This window comes from Erpetoichthys calabaricus, chromosome 16 (assembly GCF_900747795.2).
Source record: "Erpetoichthys calabaricus chromosome 16, fErpCal1.3, whole genome shotgun sequence".
Lineage (NCBI taxonomy): Eukaryota > Metazoa > Chordata > Cladistia > Polypteriformes > Polypteridae > Erpetoichthys > Erpetoichthys calabaricus.
The window spans coordinates 74,505,768-74,530,269 of record NC_041409.2 but is presented as its reverse complement, the minus strand read 5'-3'; the positions used below and the strand labels follow the sequence as shown (position 1 = coordinate 74,530,269).

Genomic DNA, 24,502 nt, shown 5'->3' with positions numbered 1-24,502 from the left:
ATTTAAAAATGTGGGCAGAATGCAAGTTTTTGAAATTATGAAGGATCATTTAGCCATTTAACATGAAAAACACTGGTGTATACTGCATATAGAAACGACACACAGTAGATGATCGTCTAGAAGATCTTTGTGCACCATCTTTCTTAGGAGACCGTGCTCTAAAAGTGCCCATCCTCAGAGTGTTTATAAGTGGATTATATGTGTCTTTATTTTTCATCAGCCATCTCTTTGACAAAAAAAACAAAATGTGTGAGTAGCTAGAGTTGAAAAATGAATAGTGATTAATGTGTCACTGTGGCCTGTAAGCCTGGTTATGTTTTATGCACATATACTGTACTTGGCTTTTACACTGTGTATTACACACACACATACATAGCAAGGATGTATGCTTTGGGGTACCTAAAACAGACAAAAAGAGATATAGCAACTACCTAATGTCACACATCTGCGAGTAGGATGCAGCATAAGGGCCTGAGTAATTGTAATAAAATATCCGACCGGGGGCAGCGGAGTGCGCTGACCTTCTTTCTCAGTTCCCTACAGACCTTTCCTGGGAAATCCTGCAAGGTTCCGACGCCTCAGAAGACATCACTTCCGGTGCCGGCCCCTTTGCTGACGTCACATCCGGCCCAGAAGACATCACTTCCGATTCCGGCCCTTTTGATGACATCACTTCCTTTACGGACCTTTAAAGCCTCCATCTTTGTCTATTAAAATCACTTCTGTTTTGGACTCTTGTTCTATGCACATCGTGCTTGAAAAACGTGACTTTTGCAGCCGGGAAAACAATATAAGGGTAGCTGCCCCAAATCTTTATGACGTCTGTGTTGTTTAATTATCACACTAAGCATCAATTGGACATAAAACAAATGACTCAATTTAAGGGTAAGGTTTACATAATGGGCTGTGTTGTTTCAGTGTTGGTAGTGGAAAATGTGTTCGTAGTTCAACAGAAAGAAAGCGACCAAGTATAAAATGGTTAAAGAGTATCACATTGATTATATGCATTGCCTTGTGGAAACCAAAACTTACCTGGATGGTTTGAAGGTATCCTGGTGCTGGTCAGACCCATGAAAGGCCTTCTACTATCTGAAGAGGAGGAAGCTGATAGTCACAGCTGCCACTATGAAATTGTGCTGCTTTCAGCTATTTTTCATTTTCAAGTGAGAGGTGACAGTAAAAAGTAAGCTAACTGCATCCTTTCCTTAGAGTTTATTTCCTTGTCTTAAGAATTTATAGTGCTGAGTGGTGGCTCTGAGGTAGGCATCTGCATTGGTAATCAGAAGGTTGCCGGTTCAAATCCCATAAACGCCAAAAGAGACTCTACTCTGTTGGGCCCTTGAGCGAGGTACTTAACCTGCAATAGCTCCTTCCTGGGTATGACGTTAATCTGCATCCAGCCCTGCACGTAGGCCCTCCAACCTGCAGGGAAAACTTGGGGGTTGGTGGCAGAATTGGCCCTCCAGCCACCATAAAAAACCTCACACTGTTCCACTCATCTGAACTAGTGTGGTGCGGAGGTGTCACCTGTTGCATGGCTGCACTCGGGTCTTAATCTGGGATCCTAAGTTGGTTCGTCATGTGGCGGGTGCGGTCATGTGCAGCGCCTGCTCCTAACCTCTCTCTCTCTCTCAGAGTTTATATTTTCTTGCCTTAACAATATAAACCTGAATATATCAGAACCAATATACTTGTGATACACTTTGTAAATTGTCATATGATTCAGTATGTTGGCAAATATCTGATGTTTGTTTAAGCCTTTTTTATTAATGCTTACTTCCCAGTATGTTTTTTTGGGGGTGCTGAATCTGACTTTTGCATTTAATTTCATTATAGAACATGTTACCTGCTATTATGAATGATTTTGTGCTTTTCAAGTACAGTACACAAGTTTGTGTTCTTGATGCCTAGACATGGGCGAATGTGTGTGCTGCCGATTCAAACAGAAGGGCGCTTGCTTATATATCTCAGTTTGACTGTGCAGACTGTGTGTCATGTAGCCTAACATGGCCCTGTTGAAATTTCATGCTGAGCAGGTAGGACATTTCATATACACTATACAAACAAATCTACAGTATGTCAATTTAAAACAGCCTTTGTGATGGTTAGCTGTTTAATTGTCTTGCTCATACTAACAGTGAATTGATACCCCAGCTTTAAATGTGTCATTATGCTGCCATCAAATCCTTGGCTTTGCCAGCTTTGCCAGTTTTTATGTTTTATCCATTTTTATGTCATGTATATATTTTCCTTGTGGCTGCCAGACAATCAGCTCTGAAACGTCTTATTCATTCAACAAAATGCTGCCACTGTGCAAGTTTTATAACATTACTGAAAACAGTATATTATGTGCAATTATACATTCATCTTTTAATGTTACTATATGAGGTAGAGTAGTTTAATATTGTTTTCCATGATGCCTACAAATTTAAAAAGCAAAATGTACACAAACAGCACAGTGTATTAGGTGCTTTAAAAATCATTATTTATTTATTTATGTAATTATTTCTCCTACATAATTTAGTTTTCAACATAGATGAATGATTTATGTAATCAAAGTCTATGTTTCCCAGACAAATCTTCCTTGTGAGCCAAAAAAATCAACTTTAATTTTAAACTTAATATTTTAATTATGTCTTTTTATATACATTAAAAGTATATTCTTTCTATATTGTTGGAAGTTATTCAAACGATTATTCTATAACTAAAACAGTTTGATGGTTTTGAGATGTGTGTGGTGAATGATTTCCCTTTCAAGTCTACTAAATAACATCAGCATTTAGATATTTAAAAATGAGTTGTTATTAGAGCATTTGCTCAGCAAGCAGTCACTTACATTTTGAGCATGTACTCAAACTCGACTTAAACTGTAACACTACTTAATTTTGAACATGTCAATTACTGATCCCAGCTTATTAACAGCATATTATACTAATGTCTGTTAAATTAATCAAATAGTTTTATTTTTAAATGTTAGCTTTCCTGCTCCAAAGATGTAGGAAAGAAAAAATATTCCTTAAGTTCCAAACATAATTAATAATGTGTTCCAAATACAAACTCTTTTAAATTATGTTTTATTGATAATAGTCTTAACTATACAGCAGTTTTATTACATTTACCTATTTGGCTGACACTTTTATCCAAGGCGGCTTACAACATTTATGATACAATTAGTTCCATTTCTTTTGGTTTTCCAGCTCGAGCACAGGCGGCTCAAGTGACTGGCTCAGGGTCACACAGTGTCAGTAGTGGATATGAACCCACAACCTCAGGGTTTGAAGTCCAAGCCCTAACTTCTACACCACGCTGCCACTGCACACTGCATTATTAATTGGTGATGTGGAGCACTTTGAAGCATTGGGGGTTTGCCTTGAAATATTTTTTTTCAGTCACTGTCAAAAATAGACTTAAACTGATTACAGTAATCCCTTGCTACTTCGCGGTTCACTTTTTCGCAGATTCACGACTTCGCGGATTTTATATGTAAGCATATCTAAATATATAACACGGATTTTTCGCTGCTTCGCGGGTTTCTGCGGACAATGGGTCTTTTTACTTCTGGTACTTGCTTCCTCAGTTGGTTTGCCCAGTTGATTTCATAGAAGAGATGCTATTGGTGGATGGCTGAGAAGCTACCCAATCAGAGCACGCAGTTAAGTTCTTGTGTGCTGCTGATTGGCTCAGCTGCATTAACCAGGAAGTCTCATCTCACTCATTCAGCATTAACGTGCTACTGCTTCAGGGGCCGTGTCCAAGCGCCAACAGAAGATGCAAATGATTGCAGAAAAGGTAAAAGTTTTGGATATGTTGAAGGAAGGGAACAGCTACACCGCTGCAGGACACCATTACAGCATCAATGAGTCCACAATTCTTTTTATTTAAAAAGGAGGAAAAGCATATAAGATCTACGGCCGCAGTGTCCTTTAACCAGGGCACAAAACAAGTTGCAATTGGACGTGATAAGGCAGTAGTCTGGATGGAATCTGCTTTAGGAATCTTTGCAACAAGGTCGACGACGTCATGACCGCCTACAAGCTGCTACGTGTACTTCGCTATACAGTAAGTGTAAACTTATCTACCGATTTCATATTGCTTACCAGTTGTCCCTGTTATTAATAGAGTAAAGGGTGGGTTGTAAACAATACAGGGAGGGTTTAAAAATGTCCAAATACACGTTAAATAATTAAATAAATATAGTGTCCCTACTTCGCGGAAATTCAGTTATCGCGGTCGGCCTTGGAACCTATCTCCCGCGATAAGTGAGGGATTACTGTATAAAGATTGATCACACAAAAATCAGCCATTTAAAGCTGCGCTTCCATTAAAATACTTAAACTAACTTTATTCACAACTCTACAGCACTCTCTACCTTCTCTATTAAAATAACAACATGACCAGCTTAATCCAAATTTCAGTCACAGGAAAGTGGGATTTGGGGGTTTGCAGGACCAATCCCAACATAATCAGCCACAAATCTGGAAATGGACTGGACATGAAGCCAGCCCATCAAAGGGTCCCTTATTCATAGTGGATCAATATGGAGTTATGCTTCCATTATGTCGGATTATCTCAAGGTATAATGTGAGCTACCACAGCTATGCTGATGGCACACAACTGTATTTATCAATCGCGCCTGATGACCCCGACTCTCTTGATTCACTGACAAAATGCCTTACTTGTGTTTCTGAATGGATGAGTAGTAATTTCCTCAAAATAAATAAGGAGAAATCGTAAATCTTAGTGATTGGAAAAAATGGATATACTGTAATGAGGGTAATAGAAATAAACTTGATCTATTAGGCTTAAAAGTTAAGAAAGGGTAAAGAATTTAGGGGTAATTATTGACTCTGACCTAAATTTTAAATTGCATATGAATCAGATTACTAGGATGGCATTTTTTCACTTAAGAAATATAGCAAAAGTTACATCCCTTATAACCTTTCAAGATGCTGAAAAATTAGTGCACGCTTTTGTTTTTAGTTGGCTAGATTACTGTAACGCACCCCTCTCAGGACTACCCAAAAAAGACGTCAATCGTTTGCAACTAGTGCAGAATGCAGCTGCCAGAATCTTAACTAGGAAAAGAAAATCCGAGCACATCTCTCCAGTTTTAATGTCACTACATTGTTTAACCGTGCCATTTAGAATTGACTTTAAAATACTGCTTATGGTTTATAAAGCCTTAAATAATCTCGCTCCATTTTATATTTCAGAATGCATCTCACCTTACACTGCAAAACATAACCTTAGATCTTCAAATGAGTGTCTGCTTAGAATTCCAAGAGCTAAACTCAAAAGAAGTGGTGAGGTGGCCTTCTGCTGTTATGCACCTACAGTAAAATGTGGAATTACTGATAGAAATCCACCAGGCTAATACGGTGGAGCACTTTAAAAAAAACTTCTAAAGACTCATTATTTTAACATGGGTTTCTCATAGCTTCATTTTAGTTCAACCCGGATATTCTGTATACATATTTAATTATCATATTTAAATCCGTACTAACCCCTACTTTTTCTACTATTCTTTTTCCGGTTTTCTGTGTCACCACCCCCTGATCAAAGCACAGTGATGTCCCTACATGGATGTTTTGAAGGCCAGAGGTCCACATGACCAGCATCGTCTAATTCTTCCATGTGGAGCCTGAAAACCATGAGGACTGACTGAGATCATTGATGTTGGGTAGAATGCCTATAGGGGGTGCTGGGCGGTCTCGTGGCCTTGGAACCCCTGCAGATTTTGCTTCTTTTTTTTTTTTTCTCCAGCCGTCTGGATTTTTTTTTCTGTCCTCCCTGACCATCGGACCTTACTTTTATTCTATGTTAATTAGTGTTACCTAATTTTATTTCTATATATTTTTCTTTTTTTTTCTTTTTTCATCCTGTAAAGCACTTTGAGCTACATCATTTGTATGAAAATATGCTATAGAAATAAATTGTTGTTGTTGTTATCAATAAGCCTAACCTGAAAATTCTGGGGAATTGAAAAGAAAACCAGAGTACTGGGGAAAAGACACAGGGAAAACATGCAAACATCCACACCCACTACCCACCGACCCATCAACCCATCAGGCAGCAGTGCTGAACATTGTGCCACCATGTCACCCTTTAAAATTCTAAGAAGTAAAATCATATGCATTTATTTACAACTGTTAAAGCATTACTTTTTAAATCTATACTAATAAAAGGCAAAGCCCTTACTGACTCACTGACTGACTGACTCATCACTAATTCTCCAACTTCCCGTGTAGGTGGAAGGCTGAAATTTGGCAGGCTCATTCCTTACAGCTTACTTACAAAAGTTAGGCAGGTTTCATTTTGAAATTCAAAGCGTAACGGTCATAACTGGAACCTCTTTTTTGTCCATATACTGTAATGGAGTGCAGCTCGCTGGCTGTGGGAGGAGGAGTTGCGTATCGCGTCATCACGCCTCCCATGTAATCACGTGAACTGACTGTGAACGCAGTACGTACAAAACAAGGAAGAGCCCCAAAGAGCGCTGAAGAAAACATTCATTACACAATTGAGAAGGCAGTGAAACAATAAGAAGCGAAGCACGGTGTAAACCGTAAGTTTAAATTAAGTTTATAGAAACGCTCCCGCTGCCATTTGCAATACCATATTCGCGAGATACAAGTTTAATGAGAAGACACGAGGTATAAACAAGATTTGAATCACTTTGTAACGGAGTTAAAATTGCTGTAGTGAGAAACTTTGAAGTGCCAGGTCTTAGCTAACATTAAATAAAGCCGTGGACATCGCAACATCACACAAGAGAGTGGCTCACGTGAACTGACTGAACGCAGCACATCGGAAACAAAGCACCGTGTAAACCTAAAGTTTAAATTGAGTTCATAGACCTACAAAAGGTTGCCATTGATTTGAGGCAAGATTGCTTTTCTCCTGTACAACTATACGTTGCATTCTCAAGAGTGTGCTTGCACGGCTTGGTCATATTACAACCGGAGTGCTGAACTGACAACGTGGTATACAAAGAGAACTATAACAATCGTAATATGTATATATATATCTATATATATATATATATATATATATATATATATGTAGATATGTATATATATGTGTATATATATGTAGATATGTATATATATGTGTATATATATGTAGATATGTATATATATGTGTATATATATATGTATATATATGTGTCTGTGTGTGTATATATATATATGTATGTGTATGTATGTGTATATATGTGGATGTGTATATGTATATATATACTGTATGTGTATATGTAGATATGTGTATATGTAGATATATATATATATGAATATATTTATATGTATATATATATATGTTTATGTGTGTCTGTGTGTGTATATATATATATATATATATATGACAGCAACACTCATAACAATGACAACACAATTACATTGACAATCATGTTACGTTATTTTTAAAATGTTTCCTTTTCTTTTTCATAACCTCTTTAACACACTACTTCTCCGCTGCGAAGCGCGGGTATTTTGCTAGTCATCAATAATTAGAAAAAAAACCTTTTAAATACATTCCTAAATAATAAAGTGACTCTACTTCATTGGGCCCTTGAGCAAGGCCCTTAACCTGCAATTGCTCCTTCCTGGTATGACGTTAATCTGCATCTGTCCCTACATGTAGGCCCTCCAACCTGCAGGGAAAAATCTGGGGGTTGGTGGCAGAACTGGCTCTCCAGCCTCCATAAAAATCCTCACACTGGTTCCATTCCATCTGAACTAGTGTGGTGCTGAGATCTCACCCGTTGCATGGCTGCACTCGGGTCTTAATCTGGGATTCCGAGTTGGTTTGTCGTGTGGTGGATGTGGCAATGCGCTGTATCAGTGTGTGCTCCTAACCTTCCCTCCTCCTCCCCTAAATAATTAAAACTTTGTTCTTTAAGCTATATAACTCTTGGAGGTTGGACTGATCTATACACTGTTGCCTAACTGTCCTCCTAGTCTTCATTACTGCCCTCCTTTGCCCCTAATCTTCATTATAAAATAAACAATCTTAAGTAAACAAGTGTGCTTCACTGAGACTTGACTTATTTTAACCCCAAGATATTAAAATACAGCCTTTGTCATAATGCAGAATGTCAGACTATTTCCATCTGTACAGTGGCAGCTCTGACCGCCCGCTTCTGACAGTTTACACATCCAAGCAGTGCATGGCGGTAACAGCTTAAAACAGCTGGAAGGACTGACTTGACAGCGACTTCTGAATGTAGTACATTCATGCTGCATAAAGTTATATACTGTATTCTATCTAGAAATGGTGTATGGCAGTTTGTATCATTTTTATTTAGGTTTTCTTTATCCCATTTTATTTATTGTGCCTTTACTTTGATTTAACTGGCAAACAGTGAAAAAGTCCAAATAACATTTTCAAAGTCCTTGTTAAAATTACAGAAAAACAATGAACTTTAACGTTTGTAAGTTACACAAAGATAAATAAATTCACCTTTTTGTTATACAGAAATTCTGTCATAATGGATGAAACAAAAGTGGTACCTGTGAGTGGAGGTGTTGATGATCCTAAACTATCATCTTCTGGTTCAGACAGTGTGACCGTGGGTACCCCTTCCAGTCCAAGGCTCAGAATGCTTTCCTTTTCAGATACTGTGACTCTGTTATCCAAAGGCGCGTCTATCTGAGTAAGGGTAATCTTTACGGGACTGACTTTATTGGGATTACCCATTATCTGATAGTCTGATGTATCTTCATCAGACAAATCTTCTACGTAAGGGCAGTGGTGCTTTTCTAAAGCTGCCCCTAATTTCTTGGGTGTCTCTGTTGGTCTCTTCTCAGAGTAATCTCCTAAATCAGACAACATCTGGGGAGTGGGATTCATCTGCTTAATCTTGTCTTCCAAATTTCCTTTGGATACTCCTTTATCGTTTTGACCTGTGTTTCTGGAACAACTTATATCAATATAGTGATAGCCTTCCATTTTTTCACATTCCAAAATACTTTTGGAATCAATCGATTCTCCAGGGGTCATTTCAATTCCTGAATCGGAGCTAAACATACTCTGAGATTCAAAACTTGGGATTCGGTCCCTTGATCTTTCTGATGTTTTCATATCCGAGTTTTTAAAATCTGATGGGACATCCCAGTTTTGGTCTCCAGAAGAAGATAAAGGATCTTGATGGATGCCTGGATTAAGATCTGACAGGAGTGATGTATAAAAAGTCCCATTATCTTCTGCAGTTTTTTCAAATTTCTGGGGATCACCGACATCAGAGTACTGTGCATGACCTACAAAGAAATACAAGGCAAAAAGACAAACTGCAAGTTAATGTCTTGTCATACACACTGTACAACCAAAAAAGAGCTCCTGAAAGAGCCGAGACTGGAGGTGGCAAAATAAGTGATGTGATGGAGAGCATCTTCATAAAATGTAAGTCATTACAAATGGAAGAAAATAAAATGTTAGTATGAAATTAGACATTTATGTACTTCCATAAAGGTGGAAGTGACTCAAATGTCAGGATGGTGAGCAGAGCATATTTTAAAACTACTTGAGAAAACTGTAAAATGAAGACACAAATGACTTTGAAAGCAGATACAGGAATATCTGTAACTGAATGATAACTATAATTTACAAAAGCAAAATGGATGTGGTCAGAAAGAATGGGTATTATTCCCAACTACATTTTTTATTTATGTAAATAATAAAAGTATGTGTAGACGACCAACTTAAAGTCTCACAGTATGTAAATTAACATGTCACACTAGAACATGCAGGAAAAGGATCATACCTACTAAACCATAAACTAAGTGCAGACATTCCCCATCAGACACCTACAGCCAGTGCATTGTACATTCATGATGTGATGTAGTCACGTTGGCACCGCTTGCCAGCTATGTTATTGATAGACACAGTGCCATAATAACATTTTCCAGGATAGGCGAGGCCAGACCCTCTCACACATACACATAAATGGTATTACAATATGTACAAAAGTGTATAAAAGATGCACAGATGGACCGTTTTGGCTGTCTGACTGCTAAAGCAACAATAAAATAATGCAGACTTATGAAAGGTTTTCTGTAAATGGCATTCAAGAAATTTGAGGTACAAAAGCAAGAACACACTGTAATATATATATACATAAATAAATAAAACTGAATTTTTAAAAAGCCTTTTTTGATCTACTCTTGCATAAACACATAGTGATGGTCACAAATTACTAAATGGAAAAGACAACCCTTTCATTGTCTTTTAGTGCCACTTCTTGTTTATCTGTTGTTTCTTTTTACTTCCCTTATTATTCTAATTCATTGTTCCTGCTCTTGTTTTAAGGTATAATGAATTATTTACAGTCCTGAGGTCTGCTTTCATCATCTACTGCCTGAGAATAAATTCTTGGCTTTAACAACTTGTCTGTTATCATTTACTGACATGACTGAAAGTCCTGAATACACGCAATTCCTTTTATCACTTCCTGCCATCACACAACAATCTGTGGGGGTTCAAGAGAACCCCACTTGTGTCCAAGTCCATATCTGGGATAAGAGCTGGTAAAGGGACCCAGTTACAGAACATGATTTAGATGTATTGTGTGTTTTGGTGTTAAGGCCTTGGCATGTACAGAAAACTTAAAATTTATCTGATGTCTTTTTATCAGATTTTGTACACAGCAGAAAAAAAACAATCTTGTCAATCAGGCTGTGTTGGACGTAACTTTGGGAGGTGGTCTAAACCCAACTCACGGCTAGAGGACAGGGCCCAGTTAGAGCGACAGACTTTACAGTACTTTGGGAGGTGGAAACTTTAGTGAGTCAACCTAGCTGGTAGTCAGGGTTTGAGATCAGTACAATTCTGCCCAGTGTGGCTGCACATTTGTTACTTTGCTTTTGTTTACTTGATATTTTGTGTTCTCCTTTAGTTTGTCTTGGCTAGCGGTTTACTTTTAATAATAGCACAGTGTTTACTGGGCAGTAAGATTTCACAGTCAGTAGTTCTGCTGCCTCATATATTTCCTGGGTTCAAATCCCATGCCTGGACATTGTCCATATCAAGTTTCTTCATTGTCCCAATGGGTACTTAAGTTTTGTCCTAAATCTCCAAAGACATGACGATGAGGTTAACTGGGGATACTAAACTGGCCGGTGGTGTAAGTGCAAGTATGGTTATTTCTGTAAGTGGACTCTGTGATGAGCTGCTGTCCTGTCCAGGCCTCTTATTTGTCCTGTACCCAGTGCTGCTGGGATAGACTCTAGCCCCCCATAATCCAATTAAGTCAGTATGAGATGAGACCATGTTTTGTACGTTTTGGTCTCCTAGTGTTATTCCGGGTTGTAATGTAGGTCTCCTCGTATCCTAAAGTGTTTTATGGTTTAATCTCATTTGGTGCTTTATGTTTTAAAACATTTCAAGTTCTTGATTCTGCTGTAGGTTTTATAGACCTCTGCATGTTTTGAACTATCGCACCATGCTTGACCTTCTACCACATATTAGTTGTGTCGCCTCTTTTTGGATAATATAACATATACATTTTATTACCTAGCTCAGTTTTTTTTGTTTTGTCCAAGTGTTAATATAGATCACCTATTTAAATCCCCCACACCCTAATTTCCATGGAATCTCGTATGATCAAGTGCAGTCCCTGGACTAGCCAGGGGGTGGCATCAGGCCAGCATATGCAATGGTTGCCAGCTTGACTTTAAAATACTGCTTATGGTTTACAAAGCCTTAAATAATCTTGCTCCATCTTAGATTTCAGAATGTCTTTCACCTTACACTCCAAATCGTAACCTCAGATCTTTAAATGAGTGTCTGCTTAGAATTCCAAGAGCTAAACTTATAAGAAGTGGTGAGGCGGCCTTCTGCTGTTATGCACCTGAAATCTGGAATAGCCTGCCAATAGGAATTCGCCAGGCTAATACAGTGGAGCACTTTAAAAAAAACTGCTGAAAACACATTACTTTAACATGGCTTTCTCATAGCTTCATTTTAGTTTAACCCGGATATTTCATATACGCATTTAATTATCATTTTTATTCATGGCTCTGAAATCCACACTAACCCCTACTTTCTCTGCTGTTCTTTTTCCGGTTTTCTGTGGTGGCGATCTGCGCCACCAGCACCTGATCATAGCACCGTGATGTCCCTACATTGATGGACTGAAGGCCAGAGATCCGCATGACCATCATCATCAAGTCCTTCCATATGAAGCCTGAATACCATAAGGACTGATTGAGGTCATTTATGTCAGGTAGAATACCTAGAGGGGGCTGGGTGGTCTTGTGGCCTTGGAACCCCTGCAGATTTTGTTTTTTTCTCCAGCCATCTAGAGTTTTTTTTTTTGTTTGTCCTCCCTGGCCATTGGACCTTACTTTTATTCTATGTTAATTAGTATTGCCTAATTTTATTTTTATATTGTCTTTTTTCCTCTTTTTTTTATCATGTAAAGCACTTTGAGCGACATCTTTTGTATGAAAGTGTGCTATATAAATAAATGTTGCTGTTGTTGAATGCTACACCTTGAATAGAAGAAGACCAAGACTAGCTCAGTTAGCTTCCCTTAGCTTCATTCTCCTAGGAACTTACTTGCAAAGGAAATATGTATTCTTATCTGAGATTATGCCCCAAATTCACTCATTATGAGCTCTCATTTCATACATCTCAGCATTAACCTTAACCTTCATTCAGCATGGCTGATCTGCACGATGCCATGCATACAATCCTGAGCTCCAGCTTCAAATTGTAAGGCTAGGTAATGTGATAATAAGCCTGCCTGCTGCTGGGGAACTCCTACCCCATTAGCTGTTATCCCCCTCTGTATTTTAACACCATAGAAGCATTTACTCTCCCTTGGTGGGGTGCTATTTTTCTGCTATTTTATTGCTACAGTATGTAATCGCTTAAGTTTGTCTGGAATGGGCTTTACCAAATACTTGGAATACTGACTTGTTGGGAAGACCAAGTACTGCACGTCACTGTACAACTTGAACAATCAAACGAAAAAATATAATTCAATATAAATATCATTGACACAATGCTATATAAACGGATAAATGATGATAACCCACTAATAAATAGAGAATAAATATGGGATACTGGAAATCAGAAAAGCATCAAACACATTTCTATACCATTTGGTTCATGGTCCATCATATAACCAATGTCACGGTTTATCTTGGCTAGTGGTTTATGTTTAATGATAGCCCCCGTTTACTGGGCAGTATGGTGTCACATTCTGTAGTTCTGCTGCCTCACAAATGCGGCATTGTGGGTTCAAATCCTACACCTGGACGTTGTCCATTTCCAGACGTTTTGGGCGGTGATGGGTGTCTCGGGACATTCACCCTGGGGCATGTACAGTACTGTATATATAATCAGTATGTAGTGATTTGATGAGTGTGATTAATGGAATGGTAAGTCTCTAATGCACACTGGGATTAGTTATATGGTGAACCATGTAAGAAATGGCATTTTAAAGAGTTTGTAGTTTTCTCATTTCCAATATCTCATATTTATCCTCTGTTTATTGGTGAGATATCATCACTTATCCCTTATATACTACTGTGTCAATGCTATTTATATTTGTTATATTTTTGTTATACTATGACGTGGGGTATTATTCTATGTAGAACTGACTGGTTTAATTTTTTGTTTTTGATGACCAAGTACTGTCAATACCAATATATATTACCTAAATATACCGTAAATTTATATATTTAAATATAGTAAATATTTTAGCAATGAACTCAAAACAAAGCAGTAAAAGCTGATGTTACATTTTGAGATAAAAGAAACTGCTTAGCAGAACTTTTGTTAGAAACATTATAAAGTTTATATTAACAAATATACGTACATACTCCAGGCAGCCTTAGAGGGACAGTGTTACATTATGCAAGAATACTTGCACTCTTTTGGGAATTTTCTTTTGTCAGATGTGAAAAATTCTGTTTTGTAGGCTTTGGGAAATTAGGTTTGGTGCAATATGTGACAGCTTGCTTAAATTAGTTCCCCACTGTATGCAACTTTCTGTCTTGTGCTGGTAATTGCCTGTCCTCTCCTGAACGTAGTCTGTGGGCTTTTCTACATTTTTTCTTTTCTGATTATATTAATAAAATAGATACTTGGGGAACTGAGAGAGAAAAATTAAAAGCAGTTTGAGCCACGTCTAATGCATTGACTTTGCTCGTCATAAGCTCAAAAATGAAGATCTTCTCCTTGCTTGTGGAGCCTCATTTCCCTTCTCCCTTCTGTCTGCTACACTTCCTGTAATGAGCGGAGGAGAGTCCCAGTTTATTGTAGGTTGGGTCACCTCCCTAATCTGGCAACATTTTTGAAATCCGCTGGCACCACCTCACAGTATTAGGCTTAGTTTGCAAGGATTCATTTGCAAGTATCTGTGCTTAGGATTAGTCATTAGGTTAGGGATAGGACATCTACTTTGATTATACTGCATCACATTTATAACTAATTTCACAGTGCGTTTTTATGACAAATGTATACAAATATATTCAACATATTAATGTATCCTTTAACTTTTTTCATAGCCAGTTAACTCTTAAAGCATTTAACTAAATTAGTGGTTTCCATTTTCTCTATTTTTCTAACTTTTGTGGTCTTGTTTATTTATAGTTGTCTTCAGTTTAAATAATGCACTCTTGATTCCAAGGTGTGCCGCTCAGTAGTGCAGCGTTTACCCCAATTCCAGAAGACTTGTTTTGCTGTATCTCCAGGGGTCCCCCCACAACCTCCGCTGGTTTTCTTTCCACATCTTCAAAGATGTTTGGCTAACTGGTGATTCTAACTTGGCTCCCAGTGTGAATGACTGTGGCTACGTACATGAGTGTGTTGTATTATAGGCTGACATCCCATTTAGGGCTGTTTCCTATCTTGTTCTAAGTACTGAAAACCTAAGACTGTTTCTCCCACCAACCCTAAAATGGAATCAATGGTTTCACAAAATGAATGGGTGATCCTGAGACTTTCTGGGGAAATTTCAAGTTAAGCACTCTGTAACCAATTGCTGCATTGTTTAACTTGCTTTTGATACTAATGTGCTAATGATGTGCTAATGATCGATTTTGACTTACGTACTTAAAACAAGCTGCTGTGAATTTTTACAAATAAATCTTTTACTATTTAATTTGTGACTTCTTACACTATCCAGGATTGTGTGTGAAGAAAAAAATGCGAGTCTTTTAATGTAAACTGTTACTAGTACTTGAGTAGCACTTCAGTTACTTGGTGCAGCAGTAAAGTGCAACTTAATAAAATGAGCTCCTTCCCAGTCCATCTTGGTGGTAATCTCATCAGACCTGCCTCTACTGCAAAGAATCTTGGTGTCATTTATGATTCCTCCATTTCTTATTCCACCCACATAAATCACATTAAGAAACTTTCTTACTTTCACCTCCGTAACATATCATGTGTTCGCTCCTTCCTCTCCTTCTCTAATGCTGAGAAACTTGTCCATGCTTTTATCACATCCCGCATCGATTATTGTAATTCCCTACTGGCAGGTGCCCCTTCTAATCTTAGATCACAGCTCCAGCTCATTCAAAACTCAGCTGCAAGAGTCCTTACTCGATCCAGCAGCAGCGAGCACATCACACCCATCCTGCTCCGTCTTCACTGGCTCCCTGTGTCTTACAGAATCGAATATAAAATCCTACTAATAACCTACAAAGCCTTAAATAACCTCGCGCCAAACTACATCAGTGACCTTCTCCATCACTATGTGCCTGTCTGCCCACTAAGGTCCTCTGATTCTGGCAATCTTGTTGTGCCCCACACTAATCTACACTCCATGGGCGACAGGGCCTTCAGCTGTATAGCGCCCAGACTCTGGAATGACCTACCGAAATTAATCAGGTCAGCTGACTCCATGAATTCTTTTAAAAAACAGCTCAAAACTCATCTGTTCAGGAAGGCTTTTAGGTCTATTTGACTTTATTACACTTCTCTCAGTTTACCTCTCTGTAAAGAAGCTCATGTAACGTGTGTGTGTGTGTGCGAGACCATCAATTATGTTGTCTGTTAGTAAACTCAAAGAAAATCTTAATCTTAATCTTCTTTATTTATTTATCTGGTTTAGTACAATGCTATGTACTGTATACCCAGCCGTTCTTTCTTAAACTCTGTGAAGTGCCTTGAGCATGGGAAAGGCGCTATATAAATAAAATGTATTATTATTATTAAGAAGCAGTGAGCCTCAGTATGATCAACAAATGCTTTTTGGACAAATACCTCTTGTGCTGCTCATCTCAGTGTTACTCTGTTGTCACCGTACATGGTGAGCAGGCTCCTACTTGTATGTTATTAGTTATTTTTCACATTAACGGCGTAACACAAGTATTTAAGTCTTTACACATTTATATGTTTCATCCTTGATGACTTCAGCAGCAATCTAAATACAAAATGACATTTATATTCTAACACAATTGTACTATTAACAACTAAATTACAAGGTACTGTGCTAATGCTAATATCATTTCTTAAGCAACAAACAGAGTACTGAATAAGAATAAACTATAGTAGGCAAAGGTAAACAGGTGTTGCCAAAACTTCTTGAAATAACATCTGTTGTTAAATAAACGAGCAAATGGATGCAACCTCAAAAAAAAAAATGTTGCTTTGTGTTGCCTCCTTAGTCAACTCCCCCACCATGACAGATTGAGGTACCTCATATATAACCATTGAGCAGCCAGCGAGCGGCACGCTCTGTCGAGTTTTCATACATCAGAGTTAGTGGGTGGTCAGAGAAGACTTGTAGGTTAGAATTTAGGATGCTACAAGAAGAGTAGAAAATCGCATATGCTGATAGCCAAGCAATTAGATGAGACCAAAACTAAAGAGATAAAGTCAAGAAAGGAATAAGGGTCTGCTCTATATTAACCAGCTGAAGACAGTAGGTAGTCCATCATTCGCATTCCTGATAGAAACAACATCTGTTCTTACTGCACATACCTTAAAACGGATTAAATTAAGAGAAAGCCTCTTGTGATGAGAAAATGTGACTTACACTCCTTTTTGTTGAAGTGAGATAAGTGGAAGGTTGATAAAACACTGAGATGTTAACTTTTCATTCTGAGGCAGAATATCAAGTTAGTTAGACTACATCTGTGATCAATTATTGTATTGGAGAGTATATTAATACCAGTATGGAATTGCACTAATAGCTTAAAAACCAAAATGTAATAAACACTTGATTGACTTGTGCTGACGTTTAAACAGGATAATTCGTTTGTGTGATTTACGGTCTGAAAACCATGAGAGGCTCTTGTGTCACAAGGCATTTGAGTGGTCCAATAGGAGTTGTAATACAGGGCTGCGTCCCTGTTAAGTCACATTTGCTTTGTGCCAACCCACCTTATGCAGTAAATGGCATCACGAGGTGAGAACAGCCGTAAAGATCGTGGTGAAGTGAGTTAGGTGTCTGTGGCAGTACAGGATTTTAGAATAAAAACAGAGCGGCTCAGGCTCAGTGGGTGCGGGTACAGGCTGCTGGAATGCTGTACACCTGCGTTACGTTCAGCAAGGTGGCAAACTGGTTGCTTGCTAACATGGCGGACCTGATCAGCTCAGCTGTTCCCCATTGATGCCTCGTGGCCATTAGGCAGAGCGCCTGCACCCACAGGAGTGTAAAAGGAGCCTGAGGTGAGAGACGGAGATTTGAAAAGGAAGAGGAAGGTTGAAAAAAAGGACAAAAGTGAGAAAATCAAGGATACGAGTTCTGATCGGGCATGCAAGCTGGTGCAATGAACAGGAGGCTTGGCGTTCAGGAGCTGGCACCATGGTGAGTGAGAGATATGGCACTTTTGGGATAGGATCACTTCTGCTAAGCATCCAGGGAGCAGGGGTGAGCAGAAGAGCTTTAGGAGGACATCTTGCACAACAATGAACAGCATTCTCTCAACAAGCAGAATATTCCAGTTTTAAATAATCCAGCAGCAGAGTCCAGCTTAGAATCTTTAAAAGTGATGTGGGGACCCTGCATGATTCAGTGTGGGTGTGTGAGCAACTGTGCCCCTTTAAGGTCGGTTTCTTCCTAGCACATGATGCTGCTGGTAAAGTTTCCAGCTCCTAGAAACTTTGTATTGGAAAATGTGGATTCCAATTATGGATTTGCTGTGCAAAGATATACATTTGAAACTCTTAATTATTAACTAGGATCTAAAAACTCTCTTCTGACCTGTCTATCTAATTCAGTATTAGACTGACATTCAGACACACTGTATTAAAGGTGCAGACATAAAAAGCTAGTGAAAATGTCTTTTTATTGACTGTGTAGCTTTTGATACAGAATGATCAGTTATGAGTTGTATGAAAGTTGGCAATTAAGCCTGTGCTGTAAAAGCCATAAAGATTCTATCAGACACACTGAATGTTTTAAACAAAGAACAACTAAAGAAACACTTTCCCTATGGACAATAACTGGCCTAGAAATTGTTATTAATCTTGTGTGGCAGAAAAAAATACACAAAAAAAGTAATAATCAGATTCCTCTAACCATTACATCCACTACACAATCATCACTTTCTTAACGAATAATTCTGTATTAGTAAACATCATGATTGTCTTCTTGTGACATATACTTTTCTAAAACATAAAATTCTTGAATCCATTTAGTCTAATTCAGGTGATTGAAATAATGAATTATTATTTAGTAAATAAAAGAAAAGACGACACTGTAGTAATATTCTCTCCTTTTTTTTTTTTTTGCTCACTGTGATTTCTCACAGCTTAGGCCAGACATCCTCGGAGAGGAACTTTGGATAATCGTGACAGGGGGCAAAAACATTCTTGGGGTGTGTACGTGAAAACAGCAGTCAAAAGGCAATTTCAGCTGAGATTTCTACCACACGAAATTCTTTAATTCTCTGTAGATAACAACACGAGAGGCCAGCAGTGTTAAGTGTATGATTTGTGTTCTTTTTGACTGTATCACTTTGTGCACATTAAGAATTCAAATTTAGTATAAATGAATCTGAAAGAGCGGCACAGTGGCGCAGTGGTAGTGCTGCTGCCTCGCAGTTAGGAGACCTGGGTTCGCTTCCCAGGTCCTCCCTGTGTGGAGTTTGCATGTTCTCCCCGTGTCTGCGTGGGTTTCCTCCCACAGTCCAAAGACATGCAGGTTAGGTGGATTGGCGATTCTAAATTGGCCCTAGTGTGTGCTTGGTGTGTTTGTGTGTGTCCTGCAGTGGGTTGGCACCCTGCCCAGGATTGGTTCCCTGCCTTGTGCCCTGTGTTGGCTGGGATTGGCTCCGGCAGACCCCCGTGACCCTGTGTTCGGATTCAGCGGGTTGGAAAACAGATGGATGGATGGATGAATCTGAAAGCTCTCTAGCAAGCTTGGGGATGCAGACGACCATACTTTGTATTTCTGGCAATGTTGCTTGATTTTCATTTGGCAACTATTGCACAGTACAAGTTTCATATCAAGCTTTTTCTGCCATACACTAGTGGGGAAACTAATACAAAGACAAATGTTTAATGTACTGTAAGTGGGAATAGGGCATTCCATTTGCTTAAATCCACAGAAATACAGAAGCAATAAATGAATAAAAAAAATAAAAATAAATCCCAGACACATGTCGGTTGTGTATACATTTTATGCTGTTACCACCTAAATCTCATTGACTAAGCAAGTTTAATTACAATAAACAATCGGCCTCAGTTTTTCCATCAGCTACAAATTAACTGATGACAGGCTACACATCAAAGGTGCCTTTGAATTGGGTGCAGCCAGGTTGTCACAAATTAGTGTCACGGATTACAGAATAATCATTTTTCTGATTTATTGACAAGCAAGTGATCTCTCCCAGAAATGTTTGATTGGGTGAGGATAAAGCACAAAACCTGCCGAGCAAATACTGGTCTTACTGGTCAGACTCCTTTCACATTCTAAGGAAATGGGCACAAGCTCCTTTCAGATGACGGGGCTGAAACAAAATGAAAATCATCTGTAAGTCGTACAAACAACTAGAGCCGATTGCTGGTTACAACCTCTGCTCTCAGCTGGCAGTTTCTCCCAGAAAAAGCGTCCCACACCATGTCGTATACTAAGAGACCCTCTAGTCCTCCACAAGATCTGTTAGCAATCCCAGTCACCCTCGTCTTTAAAAGCCTCCCTTGTGTGTACATATTTGATTATGTATGAGGGAAGTCTGGTGGCTATTAAGAAAGTGCTGCTCTAAAGCAAAGAGAATTTATTAGTAGAAGGTTAAAAGGAAAGACAATATAAAAAGACTTTCAGAGGGAAGTGACACAAACCTAATAGTAGAGCTAAATATCAAATTTTAATACTAGTGTTTTTGTTATTTTTTCATTACGTTTTGCTGAATCAGAAATATTTTTCCCCGAATTCTGTTTGGAGACACTGCTGTTTTGCACTGATGGGTAATCTTAATAGACATCTGAACTTTTATTTTCGCCACATTAAAGCGACTTGACTAGAAAAGGCTGTAGCTGTATGGTTCTATTTTAAGCCTCTGGTAATAAAAATGGAGAGCTCATGGTTAAATCATGCATTATCAATTTAAGTCAATCCTCCTAAGACCTTTTGCTTGAACATGAATGCAAGCCAGAAAGTAAAAACCAGCTCACTAAATGACTAGAAATGAAATGCACTTCAGTTCTTGATATATTAGCATTGCTGGTATCTGTGGCTTGACAAACAATTACATGAAGAGCAACACCCACACAGTTCCAAATATTATCACCACTGCTTTTACATTTTTAGTTTCTGCTTCACCCACACAGAGCAGGGCAGCATGGGAATGAGGGAGCTCCACACTCTGTTGATGCCCTAGATACAGCTTATCATTCAGGGTGTCATGGGGATTTCTATTTTTAACATACTACAGCAGAAAACACTGCAGAGCTAATCCTTTTTATACCTACAAAAATCTGTGCTAGAGAGAAAGGATCTTTCAAACGCACAAGCATCTATGCACAAATTTAGGTGGTTTAATATTCCAAAAATAAAAATACTGATGGTCATCTATTTTTTTTTTGTATAGAATGTACAGTACACAATTAATTGTGGGGCAAAGGATTTCAAGTGGCTAGTTAGCCGGAGTGGCCAACGCAGAGGGGAGATAAAAGACAGTGCATCTCAGACGTGATCGATGGCATCTAGAAAAGATGAGAATCTATAAATGTTATTAAACATTTAGAAAGTAGATGAATAAGGTGGGGGGGTAAGAAGTAAAAGTTACGTTATGATGGGAAAAGAGGCATCTTTATGACTTCATTGCTTGTTTTGAATTTTTCCTGTTGTTGCATTTTTGACTTTTCATTACTCCACATAAGAAACTAATTTTTATTCTGTGGTTTGATAAACTTAAACTCAGGGCTGAACGTTCACTTGTTGTTGCTGTAGAGTAGACAGGAAGCTGTAGGCTTGACATTTGTTCTCATTGTCAGCTTGTCTTAGCCTTGAATGCTCACAAATGTCAATTTATTACTAATGCTTAGGCACATTCAGAATTATCTTAAAGCATCTGTAATTATGTATGTATTTTTATGCTTAAATGTACATATTGTATGCTGTTTGTATTCAATATTGTGTTTATCCTTTTTTTATGGTGTAGAACTACACCATAAGGGAAAACACGAAAATCTTTAAACATTCAAAGTATTCTTACAAGAGCTTTCTTCTGTTTTTTTAATTAAATATATTGATTTTGTATATTTTTGAAAAAAAGATCATTCTTCTCTTTCTCTGAAGAAATTGTTTTTTATCAGAAAGTTAAATACTAATAAGTTTTAACAGCTTAGCCAATACTCCTTTCTAAACCAATATTTTTAGGTTGCATACACCAGTTGTAAAAGAAATTATGCGTAGAAGGAGCAATGTGCAAATGGAATGTTGGCTGAACTACACAGAAGCATCCATTACAGGAAGCTTTTACAGTATAGGCAGTTAAAAAAAATTCCAGTAATTTCAAGTCAATGGATCTGCACTGGCCATTCTAAAATGTTTAACAACACTTTAGTTTGGGTACTGCAAAAATCTCTTACTCATTTACTGTTATGTAATAAGATCATAACAAAGGCTACTTTTGGAGTTAATGACGCTTAGAAAGCATCAGTTGATAGATTATTCATCTCTGTGCAGTGTGGCATTTGATATTTTGACCAAATTACTTATGAATATGAAAGATAAACACTCCATATACTGAAAAATATAATATCTAGAGACACATACCTCACTTAAGACACTTCTGACCAAAGAGAACTTATTTTAGTAGGCAATGCTGCATAGATGAATAACCACATTTTATTAGATTAGAAAATCAGGAACTGTTACAAAATTAATTTCCTTACTTTGGCGGCAATTAAGATGAAAACTTTTGTTCCAGGCCATTGTTGCACATGTAACCCCTTTGTCCACTCGTGCATTCATTCCCTCCAACTAAATTAATGTCTGTAGGGCAATGCACAGAACAACTGTAATTTTATACTTTTTAAATCCAAGTTCACTCTTCCTTATTTCAGATGTTTAAAATGTGACACCAACAAGTATGAATGAAATTTGCAAGTTTGAAAATGTTCTGGTTTTTTTTTTCTCCCTAATTGAAAATATTTGCATTTTATTTACACTTTCAGGCTCTGTATTACTGGACTATAGACAGTTTGAGAATCCGCTGACAGATTGTAGTTGATTAATTCCTACAGTACTGTATTTACAGACACAAGACAAAGAAAATGCATAAGGAGAAGTGAAGAAATGAAGTCTTCTTTCCAACCTTGACACAACTGGCCCTGGTCTTCAATTATGGATGCTATTTCAGCTCTCTCCTGCTGTGTCTGGAGTCCTTTGTTGTTCTTGCTAATGTTCGCCACATTCACAGCAGTAGGAAAAAATGCTAACTGCTTTAAAAACTGTCAAATATCAAGTTCAAGAAGTAGAGGAAATAGATAGTGAATGTATATAGGGTTTATGTTATAGAAAAACTTATAGTTTCTCTCAGACGGGTTGATAAGCTAATACTAACCTTAAATGGGTCCAATGTACAAATGTACAATGCATTACTTCTTTATAGCTGAAGGATGAGAATGTTATGATGATCATACTGCTTAATAAAGTGAGGCCTTCAGTCAATTAAGTTTTAAGTTGCTTATCTACTGAAATCCCTTTATCTTTTCAGAACAGTAACACAATTATCAAGAATACTATACATAAAAATAATATAAAGCTATAAATGTATGAAAGGGGTATGAGAGAATACACTGATTATACAAAATAATGGACAGAGTAAGAAACTTAATAAAAATATGCAAAATGTTGCAGATAGCTATATCGACATACACACTGTCACACACGTGCACATGGGAGGCAGCTAAAGGGCTTGAGTGACGGCAGTTCTGAGACATGCCGGGAGGTGGCAGAGTGCACTGACTCTTTATCTCTCTTGCCTGCAGACCATTCCAGGGAGATTCCACCTGGCTCTCGTGACATCATTTCCGGGACCGAGCCAATGGAAGGAGACCTGCCTGGCTCCGGCCCCTCTGACGTCACATCCAGGCTCGAACCAATGGAGAACGAACACGACCCTGATCCTTATGACCTCACTTCCTGTCTTCCCCTTTAAAACCCTGCCCTTTTTCCTAATTCCTCAGTCTTGTCTTGGACTCAATTGTATGCACATCAGTGCTGTTTATTTCATAGAAATGACTTTGCAGCCAGGATACCAGATTATACGGGTGGCTGCCCCAAACCTTTATCTGAGTATGTCTCATTTGTGTGACAACACATACACTCTTGGTCTGAACACACACCACAATGAATGAAAAGAAAGAAAAACTTCTGGCCTGGCCATTACAGTGAGGCATTATACAGGTGCATTTCTGTTGGTATAAAGGAACCCCGGTAGTGTTTCTTGACACACTTGTGAATAAATAGGAGGAATGCCCTCTGTGTTAGTGTATCAGACAGAGTGTGTGCAGCATTGTTCACAATGGCACTCAGTTTATTTATCTCCTTTGTCACTACCTCCCAAGGGTACCAGAGTCTCCCATACTGAGCCTACCCTTTCAATGAGTTTGTTGACTCGGTGGGCCTCTTTTTGAAGTGATGTTACCATTCCAAAAAAAAAAACACACTGGCCATCACAGTGCTGTAGAATACGAAAAGGATGTGACCGCTCTGCCCGGTCTTATATAGCTTCTCTGTGTTAAGGGAACAGTCTAGCCTGTCACTGATGTGCACCCTCAAGTATGTGTAGCAGTGGACCACCTCTACATCCACTCTCTGAAGAGTAACCAGACATAAAGGCTCTTTGGTGTGGTGAAAGTCAATAACCAGTTCCGTGGTTTTGCTGATGTTAAGTTGCAAATAATTCTTTCTGCACCAAGAAGCAAAGTTCTCCACCTGATTCCTATACTTTGTCTCATTCCCCTTATCAATACACACAGTAAGTGCAGAATCACCAGAAAATGTCTGCAAGTAGCATGAACTGCTTTTATATTGTGGCGGACAGCTAGGTCCCATGCCCGGCAGGCACGCCCCTTCTGCATCTGTTCTGGGGGAACA

General features: G+C 38.3%; 1 protein-coding gene across 3 annotated transcripts in view; it reads right to left on the bottom strand.

Annotated features, from left to right (window-relative positions):
• rtn1a (reticulon 1a) overlaps positions 1–24,502 on the bottom strand; it is a 133,003-nt gene that overhangs the window by 62,650 nt on the left and 45,851 nt on the right. For 2 of the 3 annotated variants that reach the window (XM_028821549.2, XM_051919733.1), the window contains exon 2: positions 8,508–9,254. The exons of the other annotated variant lie outside the window; for it this stretch is intronic. In XM_028821549.2, the coding sequence (XP_028677382.1) occupies positions 8,508–9,254 (747 nt within the window). The remainder of the gene's footprint in view (positions 1–8,507; positions 9,255–24,502) is intronic. 3 annotated transcript variants of the gene reach the window in all.